This window comes from Gracilinanus agilis, chromosome 2 (genome assembly GCF_016433145.1).
Source record: "Gracilinanus agilis isolate LMUSP501 chromosome 2, AgileGrace, whole genome shotgun sequence".
NCBI classification, from domain to species: domain Eukaryota; kingdom Metazoa; phylum Chordata; class Mammalia; order Didelphimorphia; family Didelphidae; genus Gracilinanus; species Gracilinanus agilis.
Genome location: NC_058131.1, coordinates 48,533,130 through 48,550,067, shown reverse-complemented (window position 1 = coordinate 48,550,067; position 16,938 = coordinate 48,533,130). Strand labels below are relative to the sequence as shown.

General features: G+C 47.1%; 1 protein-coding gene and 1 long non-coding RNA gene across 2 annotated transcripts in view; one reads left to right on the top strand and one right to left on the bottom strand.

The window, feature by feature from the left end:
- TANGO6 (transport and golgi organization 6 homolog) overlaps positions 1–13,839 on the top strand; it is a 214,771-nt gene extending 200,932 nt beyond the window's left edge. The window contains exon 18 of the mRNA XM_044663151.1: positions 13,018–13,839. Within this exon, the coding sequence (XP_044519086.1) occupies positions 13,018–13,194 (177 nt within the window). The 3' untranslated portion in view covers positions 13,195–13,839. The remainder of the gene's footprint in view (positions 1–13,017) is intronic.
- LOC123236750 lies at positions 9,843–13,105 on the bottom strand. The gene is made up of 3 exons (XR_006505433.1): positions 13,048–13,105; positions 11,367–11,619; positions 9,843–10,008 (listed from the first exon to the last, which is right to left on the bottom strand). It is a non-coding gene; the product is annotated as an uncharacterized LOC123236750 (long non-coding RNA).
- Positions 13,840–16,938: the final 3,099 nt, after the last annotated feature.

The following is a 16,938-nucleotide window of genomic DNA, read 5'->3' as shown; positions in this document are numbered from 1 at the left end:
CCCATCATGTATCTTTTATGTGACTAGCTTTGAACACGCATCCTCTTCTTTACCTCCTCGAATAGCCCACCCTGGTCTTCTCTTCTTCTCTCTTGTGGTCTAGGCAAACCGGCCAGCTTCTATTACTATACAGTTTTCCATTCTCTCTCTCTAAGTCTAAGTTGGCACCAGCTGTTCCCCACCCATGGAATACCCTCCCTGCTTCCCTCAGCCTGGTGGAATCTCTAGTTTCCTTCAGGACCCGACGCCAGGCAGGACCATGAGGCCCGCCTGATGCTCCTGTTACGAATCTCCTCCCCAACTTCTTTGTAGTTACTCTACACGTTTCTTATATTTGCTTATCCACGTACATGTGGTTTGCCTCAATAGAATAGACGCTCTTTGAGGGCAGGAGCTGTTCTGTTTTGTTATTTATGTAGGATGACATCTGGCACACAGCACTGCTTAATAAGTGCCAGTTTACCAGGATCAGGGAGGGACGGGGGGAGAGAGAAAACAAGAATCACGTAACTATAGGAAAAAAGTTAAAAATTAAAATAAATGTTAGTTGAATGAATGAATGAATGAACAAAGCTAATAGAACAGTGTTTTTTCATGACTCCCTTAAGAAAAATAAGTTTTAGGGGGCAGCTGGGTAGCTCAGTGGATGGAGAGCCAGACCCAGAGACAGGAGGTCCTGAGTTCAAATCTGGCCTCAGACACGTCCCAGCTGTGTGACCCTGGGCAAGTCACTTAACCCCCATTGCCTAGCCCTTACCACTCTTCTACCTAGGAACTGATACACAGTATTGACTCCAAGATGGAAGAAAAGGGTTTAAAAAAACAAAACAAACAAAAACCAGCCTCCTCCGCAACAAGAAACGGTCCCTCGTCAGCAGGAAGGCCTGCAGGCCTCCTCTGTGGTGTTACCAGGCCGATTTGGTGGCCGTGTTGCCTGCTTAGGAAAATATCGTTTGTGTTCATCAATCTTTTGTTTGCCTTTCCAAGCCCGTCTATTCCATGTTGTGTTAAATCAGTTCTTGGGCAGATTGTTTGCTCCTCACCTCCTCCCTGATGAACGTAACAAATGCTTATTAAGTGCTCCCTGTGTGCCGGGCTCTGCTCCTCAGACAGGAGCCCCACTTCCTCTTCCTTGTCATGTCTCCACGATCCCATGAAAAGGCGGCCGAGAGGCACCAGAGAAGCGATCAGAACCCCCCACCCCACCCCCGTGCCGCCAAACGGTGCCTTCTAGGGCTCGAGCTTGGCCCCAAGAAGCAGCCTGAGAAAGCAGAGACGAGGACCGCGGGCCGCAGAGGCGCTCTGGTGACAGCGGATGGTCCTGGGAGTCTCGATGCCAAAGAGGAGCCTCTCGGCCCCGGCCCGCAGCCCGCTGCCCCCTTCCCAGCTCTCTCCTCTGTGCCTGTCCTTGGGCTCTCTTGCCTGGGTATCCTCAGCGACATCCTGGCACACAGAAGGCACTGAATGCCTGCTCGGTCGCCCTCCGCCCACCCTCCATCATCCATCCACCGCCCGTGTCTGCCATCAGGGCAGGAAGGACGTCGTTTCTGTGCTTCAGGGTTTCCAGACACCCGGAATGGTGCTGGCTCCTGCCCACTGTTGGGATCTCTTCAGGCCGTGGGTGGCTCTACACAATCCAGCGCTTCTTCATCATCGGCGAGCCTCATACCCGCCACATCCTTCCCCCAATCTGTGCTGAGGAAGGCGAGGCCTGTTAGAGAACGTGGCTTGCCAAAGTCTGGCTGCCCCTTGGGCAGACCATCCTCCAGGAAGCCCCTGACGCGGGGACAGATGAATGGCATCAAGACTTTGTGCGGATGGGAAAGCAGATGGAGGGCTCAGCAACTGCTGATATTCTCGAGGGTGCCCTCTTTTTAGGACGAATAAGGTCTGAGGGTTCCTTTCATGCCTTTAGTATTTTCTGCTCCTTTGGGTACTTTGTGAATTAATTCCTCACCAGCCTCAGACTGTGTCACCTCCAGTGTGTTATTTCCTTTATGTATATTTGATCCAATCCAGCTGTTTTTCCCATCCTTGTTTGCTTTAATGTCATTTCTAATTCCTCTTTAAACAAGCCCAGGTTCGTCATGTTAAGGGCCAACAGCGGTGACACTCCTGCCCAAAAAACCAATCTCCGTGTGTTTTTCATGTTCTTTTACTTATTGTCCTCCTTCCATTTTCATTCATTAATGACTTCAGAATGATTTTGTTTAGTTAAATCTCTTTCCAATCTTTCTTTAAACTATTTTTACCTTCCACTATTTGCCTGATTTATGAGATGATGTTATTCATAATTTTCTATCATTCTTTTGCAGACCACAAACTATTATTTACAATTAATTTTTAAGTTTTAATTTGACAAGATAACAAAGACATCCCATCTACTTCTGTCCCCTTCTGAATTTTTTTCTCCTTTTTTCATTTTTTTCATGTTTTGCTTCTGCCACCATCACAGACAGCCTAGCAATGAGTGCTGCTGGGTTGGTGTATCTTTTCATTCCTGTGCTCCATGCCTGACTCTTCCCTTCTTTGGGAATTGCACCCAAAGATCTCGATCAGAGCACATCATAAAACAAAGCAATATCTCTAAAAAGACATTAGAACCAATGAGGAAGTGCACTGACCCTCTGTCCTCTAAAAAGTGAAGGCTGCATATTGCTTTTGTTCAAGTCTTTCTTTTTACACGATGGATTGTATTCAGCATATACCATGTGCTCATTCTATTTCATCATTCCACATTTCTTTGTAAAGCTCCCCCATAATTCTTTGTATTGTTTATTCTTACGGCACAATGATATATTGTTATTATTCTTATAATCCGTGATTTGTTCAGGCATACACCAATCATTGGACACAGAGGTTCCATTTTTTTTTTTGTAATTACCAGTAGTACTCCTCGAAATAATTTTGTAAAAATAGATCCATTTTTTTTTTTTACCTTTCAGTAACATTTTTCCAGGATAGCCTTGTCGTGTGATCATGTGGTTAATAGACATGAACAGTTTTGAGCCTCAGATTTTATATTGCCATATTGATTTTCAGAAAGATTACCTCTCTTTATAGCTGGGTCGGTGGCATCCCTGCCAATCATGTCGACTTTTTAAAAACGACCTTTTGCCAGGTTTAAGATGATATCTAAATGTTATCGAGTACAATTCCCTACGCTTGGACTCGCTTGAGCCTATAGCCAGGTCGTCGTTGCCTCGGTTTGGCTGATGGGGATCCAGTCACTTGGGAAATGAGAGAAAGAAGAGGAAACTGAACCCAGGAACACAAACAACAAATGGTTACCAACTTTCCCTGTGGAAATTTCCTGTCATTCCTTAGGCCACAAATGGGTTTTAGAGCCTTTCACCCCCAGTTTCTAGATTTCCGAGGAACAGAATTTAGAATGTGCCTGGGCAAGTTTCCTTCAGCAAGTAATTGAATTGCCTTTTCTTGGAAACTCCTAAAGTTTTTGTAGAAGTTAGTTTGTATGCTCTCCGACTTATCTGGAGTGAAAAGAGTCCTGAGGCAGAATGACAGAATGAAGGATGATTGAAAGGCCAACATGGTCTATGCTCCAAACTTGGCTTCTTCCCACTTTCTATATTATACTGTCAGAACTCAGCACACACACGTCCTTTAATGCTTCCCATCTGGACGGGTTCTGCCATCACCCCAGACAAGCTAATGATGAATGCCGCCGGCTTATGATATCTTCTCAATCCGGGGTTCATTGCATGGCTCTACCCTTCTTTGGAAATTTGCACCCAAAGATCTCAATCAAAGCATGTCAGAAAAACAAAACAGTATCATTAAAAAGACATTAGCACCAGGTGTTCCGTGGACTAAAAGGCCTAAAGATGGGAGGCCCTGAATGCACATCTGGCCTCAGATACTTCCTAGCTGTGTGACCCTGGGCAAGTCACTTAATCCTTATTGCTTAGCCTTTATCACTCTAAAGTAAGGATTAAAGAAAAAAAAAAAGCCTAATAGGACCAAGAAGAAAATGCACTCTCTTTCTTTCCAAAGAGATGAAGGACTGTGGGTGTAAAAAGTTGCAAAGGTTACAGATACTTTCACTGTGTTGGCTGGTTTTGCTGATCTGTTTATTTTTTTAAACCCTTCCCTTCTGTCTTAGAATCAATACTTCTTATTGGTTCCAAGGCAGAAGAACAATAAGGGTTGGTAAATGGAGGTTAAGTGACTTGCCCACAGTCACCCAGCTAGGAAGTATCTGAGGCTGGATTTGAACCCAGGACCTGCTGCCTCAGTCTTCTGAGCCACCTAGCTGTCCCTCCAATTATATTCTAATCTGATTCAGTTGTGTGAAATCCCTGGGCCTCATGTATGATGCCATTTCTATAAAAGGTGGGATTTCAACTGGCACTTTCGGGAAAGCAGGGAAAGGCAGGAAGGAGGTAGAGAGATGGAGGAGAGGAGTCTAGGCGCTGGGGCCCTCCAGAAGAAGAAAATGGCAGAAAAGGAAAGCAGATGACAGGATAGCAGAGGGACGGGAGACTCACGTTATCCAGGTTTCTCCTGCCCAGAACTCGATGCTTTCCAACCCCCCGGATTTCACTTGTGTCAGCCTTCAAAAGACCAAGAAACCAGCAAGGAGTCGTTCTGTTATCGATCTGATTCTCCCTAACAGAGAGGGCCGGGCTACTGTGAGAGCAGTGAGGGGAATCTCCAGGCCAGATGACCACCAGCCCTAGGGCTTATTTGTGAAGGAGAAAAGGAAGACCCCGAGTAACGGGCAATCCCCATAGATCTCTGGAGGCCCAGCTTCCAGAGGGGGAAGGATAAGCAGGAGGCCGGGGACAAAAATTCTGCCAGAGAAATGAGCAACGGAGGATTGAGAAACTCTTAAGAACAGAGCTATGAAAAGAAGCATCTCCAGTGAGGCGGGAAAACAAGAACTATCTGAAGAAAGCAATATACATGCACAGAGAAATCTCAAGAAAACTTGGATTTTTTTTCAAAGTCAGGAACAGAAGATGGACATAAGGAGCGGTGAGGAAGGATGAGTGCAGAATTGGGGCAGGGACTTCTAAGGAGAGTGTCTGGAGTGCCAAAGCTCAGGAGGAGGGAACCCTGGGAAGCAGGAGGATTAAAGGCGAGGGACTCCTGTTCAGGGCGGATGGAATGACCAGTAACTGACAGGCATGAGAAGGTTGAGCAATTTGCCTTATCTGCCAAGAAGAATGACTGTTAGACTGGAAAGAATGGAACAAAAATGGCTTTTTGCATTGAGAGCCAAGATAAATAAAAGGGGCTGCTAAGAGCTCCTTACATCTCTTGATCAATGCAGGTCCCCTGGCCAGAGGGCCCACATTCTATATGTGAAGTGCTTGGAAAACCTTGAAGAAGTATATCAATATTAGCTGTATAGTCATAAAATACTGAAAAAACTGGCAGACGTGATTGCTGAAGCACCTTCAGTGATATTTTAAAAATGTGGAAAACAGGAGGAATTCTGTGTGCCTGGAGAAGGGCAGGTGCAAAGAATAGAATCTGCACATTCTAGGCCAGCGAACCTGACTGCTGTTCCTGGAGAAGTTCTAAAAGATATTATTAACGAGATCATTAGTGATGTTTATTCTTCAGACCCTCCTCCCCTCTCACTTGGACTTTCAGGGTAGCCTTCTAATTGGTCTCCCCTGCCTGGAGACTCCTTTTTTCGCATCCATCCTGAGGCTAGCATGCTATTCCGAAAGCACAAGTCTGACCATGTTAATCCTTTGGTCAAGAACATTCTGTGACTCCCCATTGCCACTATTAACTGTATATGAGTCGTATTTTTACTCCATCTTTCATCCAGCCAAGAATTTAAGCTCTGTGAAGTCCCAGACTGTTGGGTTTGGTTTTGTCTTTGTCTCCTGTCAAGGTATTCAGTACCTTTGCCGTTTAAAGCCTTTGTCTCCCCAGTAGACAATCGGTCAAAGGATATGAACAGGCAATTCTCAGATTAAGAAATTAAACTATCTCTAGCCATATGAACAAATGCTCCAAGTCACTGTTAATTAGAGAGATACAAATTAAAAAACTCTGAGGTGCCACCTCACACCTATTAGACTGGCTAATATGATCAAAAAGGAAAATGACAAATATTAGAGGAGATATGGGGAAACTGGGACACTGATACCCTGTTGGTGGAGCTATGAATGCATACAACCAATCTAGAGAGCAATTTGGAACCTTGCCCAAAAGGCAATACGCAAACTAGGTCTGTATACCAAAGAGATTAAAGATAGGGGAAAGGACCTACTTTGTTAGGTCCTTTAAATTAAATTTAAAAATATTTCAATCAGCTCTTTATACGGCGGCAAAGAACTGAAAATTGAGGGGATGCGCATCAACTGGGGGATGACTGAACAAGGTGTACGGTCATAATGGAGCACTATCGCAGAGAAGAGGGATGGTAAAATTCAGAAAATGATTATGATTATTTAAAAATTGTATCAGCATGTCAAAGAAAAGCTTTTAAGTGTTTATCATGTGTCAGTGCGGCTCCGCTCTGGGACGAGCTAATGCGCTCTCGGGCTGTGGTAAGAAAGGTGAGACCCTCGTGCTCCGGCGTCCCTGCTCATCCCGGGTCAGACGGGGCAGGACTCAGACTGGTCCAAGGCCTCAAGGCCACACCTGGTAGGGATTGATGGAAAGAAAGGGGGAGGGAAGGAGCAGCACATGCCATAGGGACCCTCAGGGGCTCCAGAGCGGGTCTCAGAGAGGGACTGGATGGTTCCGTCTGCCCCGAGTGGAGCGACACCAGCGTCCTGTCAGGCCCGTTAGTCAGCCCCAGGCAGGGGTCAGGCCTGAGCGCTCCACAAGGGCAGGGCTTCCACCTCATCAGAGCGGGGGTTCCAAGGTCCGGCTCGCAGCCTCTGTGGGCTGACATCACTCCAACCTGTGGCACGAACACATTCATTCTGACCGGCAAAGACTGACCCTGACAGGTCAGTGTTTAAGGAGTGGCTGCCCAGGCCGGGCTGCTTTCTGTGAGTGGACGTGCTGGGGCGGATCTGGGAGAATTATTATTCGTATAATAAATAATAATATCATTGGGGTGTCATCCGTGATCCCCTCACGCCTCCCAGGCATCTCGCCTCAGCCTCTAGTCCAGCTCCTGCCCGCCTGGCACTAGGTCAGAGCATCTCCAAGATGCCTTCCATGAAGGGGCCAATCCTAGGACGTGCCTCCTGTTGGTGCACAGAGCCTGGGCGAGGTGGCTTAGGCCCCGGCACCCAGCCGAGGTGCCACGTCCTCCCCTCTCGGCCTCCTGGGGCCCTGCAGCCCAGGAACAGCCCGGGGCTCGCTTAGCAGAGGGCAGCTCCCAGGGGTGCCTTCTCTGGGGCCACCTCACCAAAGCGTTCCCTTCCCTGCGGGACGCCCGAAGTCCTGTTGGCCCCTCTCTGTGGGCCGGCAGCAGCTCCTTCTTCCTGAGTTGTGAGTCATAATTGAGTTCAGTTTGAATGCCAGGATTTAATCACCTTCCAAGGACAATGGTCCGGAGGTCCAGAAAGCTGCAGCCAGCTGCCTGTGCCCAAACCCAGCCTTTTTTTGAGCCTCCTTTGTTCTATTTCTGTGCCTGTGGGGGTGCAGGGAAGCTGCCGCAGTCCTGTGATTGCTATTTAAAAACATTCAGCCACCATGGTGGCACTGGCTTCTTTTCATGCCATCTCCAGATCGATGCACGACCCTAAGAAGCCCTTCAGTGGCAGGAGCAGCCCAGATGGACTCCATCCCAAGGGTCATCTGGCTTCGCTCTTCCTGCCTCCTTTGGGAGCACTTAATTGCTAGCTGCCATCTTGGTCTCTGTCCCCTTGGCTGCCCAGCCAGTCTGCCTCCCAGTAGCCCTTTGGTACTTCAGTGGTTAATCCCTCTCTCTCTTCTTCAATGAAGGTAGTTAGGAATACCCTCCCTACTAGAGCCTCCAATCAGCACTTGAGGCACTCTCTCCATTTGTAACAGTCAGACACCATCTAGAAAGGGTAAAAACTGCATTTATCTCTGCGTCTAACAGAGAAAATGCTTTGAAAAAGAAAAGATTTTTTTTTTAAAGCTCAGCAACCTTCGATTTATAACAATGCTCAGAACTTAAGCACTTCAATATTCTATACCTGCCAGGCTTAGAGAACAATCCTCAGACTACATTAGTCAGCCGTCTTTGTTTCCTGACCCTCCCGGAGCTTTCAGTGGAATGTCTCAAGAGCCTGCCTGGTCTTTTTGTTTAAAATGGGCATTTTCTTGTCCTGCACCCATCAAAGCAGAGGTGTAAGCTTTTATTGATTCTTCTCCAAGTCCGAAGCTTCCTCAAGGAGGCTGGAACATCTGCACTTTTTTCCCTTTCACCTTTCATACGTTCACTGCCCATTATCTTATTCACCTCTCTGACAAAGCAGTGAAACACTTGGGCCTAATTGGGGTTTGCTTCCTTCCCGTCTGTGCAGAAGGAACTCCTCTCTCTCACTGTAGGGAAACTTGGCTGTCCAGCTTAGTCCAGGTGTTTGAGTTGATCAGATATTTTGTTTAATTAGCCTGTCTACAACCAAAATCTGAATTAGTGATTCCCAGGGGTTAGTCTTTCCCAGGACCCAAATTGTCTCACAATAGATTTACTGCTCCTCTTTTCTGCTTCCTTTTTTGATCATCAACTTGACAAACATAAGTATGAACATTTCCACAGGCAAAAAACAGGAAGAGGGACACACCAGGAACCTCTACTATGCCCATTTGTTTCTTTTCTTTAAAGTTGTTTTTAAATTTAACATGATAATAATAACACTGCCCTGCCTGTAGATGACCCCTTTTGAACTTCCTTCTATTCTCATGTCTTTTAAATTATTTTATTAACCCTATTTTCTTTCTTTCCATTTCTGTCACTACCTCTTTATGTTTTCTTCCCTTACCCTCAAAAAAAAAAGCCTCATTTGAACAAATATGCATAATAAAGTAAAACAAATACATGTTGGTCTTGTCTGATAATGCATGTCTCATCCTGGAGCAGTATTGTCCTCAGTCTTCTACTACTTCTTGGCCCAATTCTCTAGTCATGCTTCAATTCTTTCCCAGCATTTGTCTCACCCACTGTTATCTTTCTTTTCTACCAAGTTCCAGAAGCACAGTCAAATTAATTTTGCCATTGTTTCTGGAAAGAGTATGTCAGCCTATTCCTCTATGACCCCACTCGCCGAATTTGTAACTTTCCAAACCAATATTTCCCTCCTTAGCCATCCCCTATGTGTCATCTCCCACTATTAGACTGTAAGCTCTTTGAGGACAAGGATTGCTTTTATTTTTCAATATGTATTCCCAGCTAGCACAGTGTTTGGCCCGTAATAAGTCCTTTAAAAAAAAAAGTGCTTTTTGGGGGGCAGCTGGGTGGCTCAGTGGATTGAGAGCCAGGCCTAGAGACGGGAGGTCCTAGGTTCAAATCTGACCTCAGACACTTCCCAGCTGTGTGACCTTGGGCAAGTCACTTGGCCCCCATTGCCTACCCTTACCAACTCTTCCACCTATAAGTCAATACACAGAAGTTAAGGGTTTAAAATAAAAATAAATAAATAAATAAATAAATAAAAAAAAAGTGCTTTTTATTTATTCTGCACCCCCATCGAACCATATGATCAAGCAGTTGTTTTTCTTCTGCATTTCTGCTCCCACAGTTCTTTCTCTGGATGTGGATAGCATCTTCCTCATAAGTCCCTCAGAATTGTCCTGGATCATTGCACTTCTGCTAGTAAAGAAGTCCATTATATTCAATTGTGCCACATTGTATCTGTCTCTGTGTACAATGTTCTCCTGGATCTGCTCCTTTCGCTCTGGAGGTCTTTCCAGTTCACATGGAATTCCTCCAGTTCATCATTCCTTTTAGCACAATAGTATTCCATCATCAGTGGTAACTTTAGAGAGAGCAGTTTCCATTAAATGATGAGAATGGAGCCAGATTGTAATGAGTCAGGAAATGATTGGGAAGTGACAGTGGAGACCAAAGGATAAATAGCATTTTCTTGGAGTTTGACTCTGAAAGGAAGAAAAGCATAGAATGATAGCTTAAGTAGCATCAAGTAACTTTTTTAAGAATGGGAAAACTCTGGGCATATTTGTAAGCAACAAGGGAAGAATTGGTGGGTAAGTAGAAATTCATAATTGGGGAGAGAGAAGGAATGTTTGAAGGAACTGGTCACTTTATTCTTCAAGACTGGACCAAAGGAGGAAGGATATTCAGGTGAACAAGAGGGAATTTGTGATAAGTGCCTTTTCAGTAAAGAGTGAGACAAGGTCCTCTGCTGGAAGGAGGGAGGGAAATGGGGTTGGTGATACCATAAATGGCTTTAGAACAGGTTTGAAATAGTTGCTGTAGGAATTAAGATAGAAAGAGTCAGGGACAAGTAAAAAAGATTGACACCTAATGGTGAGGCCCAGGTGAGAGTAGATAATATTAGTAATGGATCCAACACAGTCTGTGACTACCTCTGGCTTTGCTCGACAGCACAATGAATAGAGAATTCCAGAACTGGGGTTTGAAAGGGAATAAGAGGAGAAGGTAGAGTTGGGCAAGAAATTCACTCATTTTTATACTTTGCCATAGGGAGATATACCTGAATATTTTGTATTTCACCTCTTAGCATTATAGGTTACATTTCAAAAATACTTTACTCAAACTTTTTGCCACTTAAAATTAAAAAAAAAGAAGAAAAATTCTGCTGGATCTTCTTCCCTAGGGATTGTGGTCATTTGTAATTATTTTTGATAATCCTAAAATAAATACAGAATCATTGAAGACATTCATCTGACTTCACTTTGTAAGATCACTTTTAATTTGTCACTTTTTTCTTTTTGGTTTTCACTGTCCTATCCATTGTTCTGGGTCAGACTCTTTGAGGCAGGCAGAAATGCTCATTTCTGACTTTGCTATTGTGATTGCACCTGGGTGCTTAAGGCCCCATAGAGCTCTTCCTGTTCCTTTTGAATATACCCCGGCTTTCCATGATCTGTTCTGAGCCAAGGCCATCCCAATCGACTGCCCCTCTCCCAGCAGCATCCATTTTACATGCCGCAACAAGCCTGTGCCAGGAAGAGGGGAAATTTTCAAATTCTTTTGGTAATGTGCCCTTGCCGTCCCTCCATGACATTTTCCAAACAGAGAATTTGATGACTTCCTCAAGATATCCTCAACCAAAGTGCATCTCCAACAGCAAAAGGGGCTCATTTTCACCCCCCACTGCTGTAAAGCCAGCCAGCTCTCCCTGGGTGAATTTGCCCCCTCCCTTGGTGCAGAGGGGGGCAAGCAGCAGGTGTGCTGAACTGTTAATGAGAGGTTTCCTCGCTGGGATTGCCTGTATCCTGCCCACCACAGAGACTCCTGGGTGTAACTTTACCTTTGAACTCTCTTCATACTCCACCTGTGATCCCAGGGATTTGACGACAATCCCTCCTTGACACGGTGCTTTGATCCATGGGGAGTCCGGAGGAAGTGCTGGGATTCCCAGAGTTACAGGGATTCCATGAGGAAGGGTGCTATGGTGACTTATTGGAATTAAGTTTTTAATTAAAAAGAAGTCGCTCTTGACACACGGTGCCTCAATGGGAGATTCTGCAGCTGTCGGGAATGACCTTTGACAGGTAACTCCTCTATTCAAGGAGAAAACAGTATTAAATGAAAGTTATCGTTATTCTAATCATATAGGGCACAGCGCTTGGTGTGGAAAATCCAGAATCTAGCCTTTTTTTAATATCTCTTTTTTTTAACCCCCACCTTCCATCTTAGAAACAATACTATGAGTGTTGGCTCCAAGGCAGAAGAGCAGTAAGGGTAGGCAATGGGGGTTAAGTGACTTGCCCAGGGTCACACAACTAGGAAGTATCTGATGCCAGATTTGAACCCAGGATCTCCCATCCCTAGGTCTGGCTTTCTATCCACTGAGCTCCCTGAGGGCTTGCCTTCCAGGTTCTTTCCTAAGCTTCCCTGTGCCAGCAGGTCATAAGTGGAGTTAAAAAGAAGACGCCATCGCCAACCACCTGTGTTCTGTGCTGCAGGAGGAGGGCCTGACCCTGCTCTAGGAAGCTGATTCTTTCAGGGGGTTCCTCTCATCTCTTGCCTCTGATCCAGGGTGGGAGGAGGTAGAGGGAAAGAGGGAGTGAATGTGTGTGTGTGTCCCATCTCTGGCTCCCTCCCTCCCCTGACAACAGCCCTGTGTTCTCCTACTGAGTGGAAGATGGGATAGAAAAAATGGGATAGAAGCCTTTGTGGAACCCTTTCTTAGACTCAGTCTTCTGATCCTTTGCCTGCCACATGCATACATATGTAGGTACTATATAAATGTTCCCTATGGGCCAGTCACTATATATATATATTATCTGAGCCTCATAACAGCCCTGAGAGGTAGGAGCTGTACTTCCCATTTTCCCAATAAGAAACGGTGGCAGTCAGAGGTTTAGTGACTTGCCCAGGGTCACACCCCTAGCACATGACAGAGGCTGGATTTGAACTCCTTTACCAGACTGCAGGCCCAGCAGTGCCTCTCAGTATATCCGTGTCCATTAGTAAAAGTGATGCTGCTCTATCATCTCAGCACCCCATGCCCCCCCCCTTCCCGCCTTTTCTTTTTCTTTTCTATCCCTGCAGGCTCTGGCTCTCTTGATATCCAAAGTAGCACCTTTCTTTGGAAATCTGTGGAATCCGGCAGTGCCTGGGGAAACCCACTCATTTTATTCGGGGCCTTTATTTCACAGATAGATGGGCAGAAAAGCGTGGGGAGATCCGACCTGCCTAGGAAAGAAAGGGGGTGACCTTGGGGGGCTCCTAGAGATTCCCCGGGGCCTTGTACTGGGGTGACCCCGTGGCGCTGGCCGTGTGTAGACTCTCCTGGCTTCCAGGGGGAGGGGCTGCCGGGCCCGGGAGGGAGGCCTCCAAGGGAGGTCGAAGGAGCTGCCCCAGGAGGTACCCGCGAAGGCTAGGGGAGCAGGACGGGATGGGAAAGCGTCCCTTCCCGTATCTTTACCGCCCTGCCTGTTTGCCTCCCCCGCCAGGTGCTGAGAGACGTCCTGAAGGACCTTTACCGCCTGCTGAAGCACGTGGCCCGCTCCGAGCCAGACGAGGCAGCCCGGCTGCACGCCCAGCTCGCCCTGGAAGAGCTCGATGACATCATGCGGCGCTTCCTGTTCCCGCCGCAGACCTTGGAGAAGAAGATAGTGGTGCTGCCCTAGACCTCCCGCCCTGGGTGCTCCACTGAGGCCTGGACCCGGAGGCCCCCGGGCAGCCCCGCCCATCCCTGCCCGGAAGTGCGCCCATCCCTGCCCGGAAGTGCGCCCTTCCCGGCCGAGATCTGAGCTCTTAGCGAGAACATCCCCCTAGAACGGCCGGGTGGGGGCCTCGGGAGGGAGGCCGGCTGGCCCAGCCACCCCTCATCTCATGGAGGAGGGAAGCCCAGCCCAGACGCTGAGCGAGTCAGCGGCTCCTGCCTGCCCGCCCAGACCTCTGCCCCGGGCCACACCGAGGCCCCCCCCCCCCAGGGGTACAGGGCAGGGGGGAGGGGAGCGCTCACGGGACCGGAAGGGGAAGCATTGGGGAAGAAGCCGCCCTCTGCCCTCTCTCCCGGCCTCACCGACGCGCCAGGGGCCGGCACATTGTCCGTGACACGAAGCTGCTTCTCCACGGTTTTTCCTAAATCCCCCACTCGTGTGACTGGGTTATGCGGGGAGAGGTTTCCCAACGAAAGTGATGGATGCCTGTTTACCTGGGCAGGCGTGTGGGTTGCTTGAAGGCATTGGTCGCTTACAGGATACAAAATAAAATAACCTCAATGATGGTGACGTAAAAAAGGCATCAAGAAAACATTTTCCGAAGAAAGATGCAGCTGTGGGGGTTGATGGGAGGGGCATTGAAGGCAGGGTTAGTCACAGAGCCAAGTTGCGAGTGGGCTGGTATCTGCCCCGGGCACCAGAAGCGGTGGGGGGGGGGGGACTTTTAGAGCCTGGCCAGACACGGAAGTGGCCAGGGGTATCCTGCTGAAGAGGAAGCACAGCCTCGGCTAATTTCGACATTTTAGTAGTGAAGACTTCAGTCACCCGAGTTCTGTGCTATTATTTGGAAATACCTTCACGTCAGGGGTAATAGCCAGCATGTGTAGTTCGCAGAGCACAACCACCCCAGGAGATCCGTGCTATTATAATCCCCATTTTATGGAGGAGAAACTGAGGCTGAGAGTGGCAAGCCGTTTACCCAAGGTCACACACAATTAGTACGTTTCTGAGGCAAAATTTGAGCTGGAATCTTGACTCTCAAGTCTAAACACACTTTATCCACTCTCCACCTTCCCTTTTTTTTTTTTTAATTTTTTTTTACATTTTTTTAAACATTTAATAATCATTTTTAACATGGTCACATGATTCATGCTCCTACTTTCCCCTTCCCCCCCCACCCATGGCCGACGCACATTTCCACTGGTTTTGTCATGTGTCCTTGATCAAGACCTATTTCCAAATTGTTGGTGGTTGCATTGGTGTGGTAGTTTCGAGTCCACACCCTCAGTCATGTCCACCCCGACCCATGCGTTCAAGCAGTTGTTTTTCTTATGTTTCCTCTCCTGCAGTCCTTCCTCTGAATGTGGGTAGCATCTTTACCATAAATCCCTCAGAATTGTCCTGGGTCATTGTATTGCTGCTGGTACAGAGGTCCATTGCATTGGATTTTACCACAGTATATCAGTCTCTGTGTACAAAGTTCTCCTGGCTCTGCTCCTTTCACTCTGCATCAGTTCCTGGAGGTCTCTCCAGTTCACCTGGAATTCCTCCAGTTTGTTATTCCTTTGAGCACAATAGTATTCCATCACCCGCATATACCATAATTTGTTCAGCCATTCCCCAATTGAAGGACATTCCCTCCTTTTCCAGTTTGTTGCCATCACAAAAAACGCAGCTATATTTTCATACAAGTCTGTTTATCTATGATCTCTTTGGGGTACAAACCCAGCAATGGTATGGCTGGATCAAAGGGCAGGCATTCTTTTATAGGTCCTTGAGCATGATTCCAAATTGCCAGCCAGAATCACCTTCCCTTTTTTTTTAACCCTCACATTCCATCTTAGAATCAATACTGGGTATCAGTTCCAAGGCAGAAGAGTGGTAAAGGCTGGGGGGGTGTAAGGGAACTGCCTGGAGTTACAGAACTAAGAAGTATCTGATGGCAGATTTGAACTCTGCTCTCTAGGCCTGGCTCTCTCCTACTTCCTTTTTCATTCTCTGCTTAACTTTACATGGTGAACCATATTAAGATGGAGAGAGATAAATGGATAGATGGATGGATGGAGAGAGAAAGAAATGGAGATTTAGATGGATAGAGATAATGAGAAATGGAGGGAGAGATGGATGGATGGAGAGAAATAGAGAGGGGGAGATGGAGAAATGAGTAAAGAAATATGGAGAAATAGGTGGAGATTGATGGAGAAAAAGGGGGAGATTGATGGAGAAATAGAGAGGGAGAGATGGATGGATGAATGGATAGAGGAATGGAGGGAGGGATTGAGAGAGATGCATGTATACAAGCAAACATACATGTACATGTATGTATGTATGTCACTCATATCTCTCCAGCAGGGCTCTACCAGGCCCTTCTTTCCTTTCCTCCTTTCTTTGCCCGAGTCCTCCTCTTCCTCTCTCCAAGGTTCAGTTCTCTGGTTGGTCCACGTTGTTTCCAAGGCCTTGGAGTATATCTCAGGAGGAGGAAAGTCCCTGAGGGTGACAGTAGAGGCAGGACCACCCTCCCAATTCTAGTCTCTCCTCCCCTTCCATCTCTAGCCAGGCCCTGGCACAAGATCCACCATGCTCTCAGCACCTTTTACTGACTAATCTGTAGTCTGGGCAAGATGGCCCAATAGATACCCTCCTGCACTTGGAGTCAGGAACAGCTGGCTTTGAATCCCACCTTCAACACTCACTAGCTGGGTGTGACCTTGAGACCTCCCAGACCTGAGGTTCATCTTCTGAAAACTAGAGATAATAATAAAAGCCAACTCACTGAGTTATTTCAAGGATCAAATAATTTTATGTGGGGGGGGAAATATATAGATATATATCTTAGCAATATATTCACCCCTCAGGGCAGCTAAGTGGTATAGTGTATAGAGCACTGAACCTAAAGTCAGGAAGTTTCTGGTCTCAGACACTTAGCTGTGTGACCCTGGGCAAGTCACTTATCCCCCGTTGCCTAGCCCTTACCCCTCTTCTGCCTTGGAACCAATAAGCAGTATTGATTCTAAGATGGAAGGTGAGGGTTTATTTGTTCTAATTTTTTTTTTTTTAAATTTTTGGAGCGATGAGCTCCAAGGAGTTGGGTGCTCTGTTTGGGCCACCGATCCTTCTCGTTTGCTCCCTTTCTGAAAAAGCACTTTGGAGTCAAGACGATAAATGTTGTAAAACAGAAAACAAATGGACACCCTTGCCTTGACAGTCTTGTTGGATTTTTTTTAAAGTCAGCTTTATTCTTTTTACCCAGGAGGACAGTTTCTGCAAATATTGCCTTGAAACACTGCCTCTCCCTCCCCTTTCTCAGTCCTCAGCCCTACTGCTCAGCCTCAGTTGGGGCCATTCGACGTTGTTCATTTGTTCTCGCCCAAACCCCCCCCAGAGTACCCCCCCTCTGAACATTTGGGGTGAGCAGAGCTCGTGGGACATCAGAAACCCTCAGTGCAGTCCCATCTGCCGCCTTCCTTAAGATGGATTAGGGGAGAGGACTCTGGCTCACTGGGAAACCACATGAGCTTCCTGGATCTTTGCAGAAAGGAAAATCCCCCCCAAGTCAGAGATGGAAGTTCAGCGCTTCTTTCCCAGGCAAAGGCAGAGGAGACTGAAGAGCAGCAAAGCCGGACTGGCCTGGGTCCTGCGGGGTGCCAGCTGCGCCCCGAGGGAGGCGATACACCTGCCGGAGAGGGAGGACAAATGACCTTTCTGGGG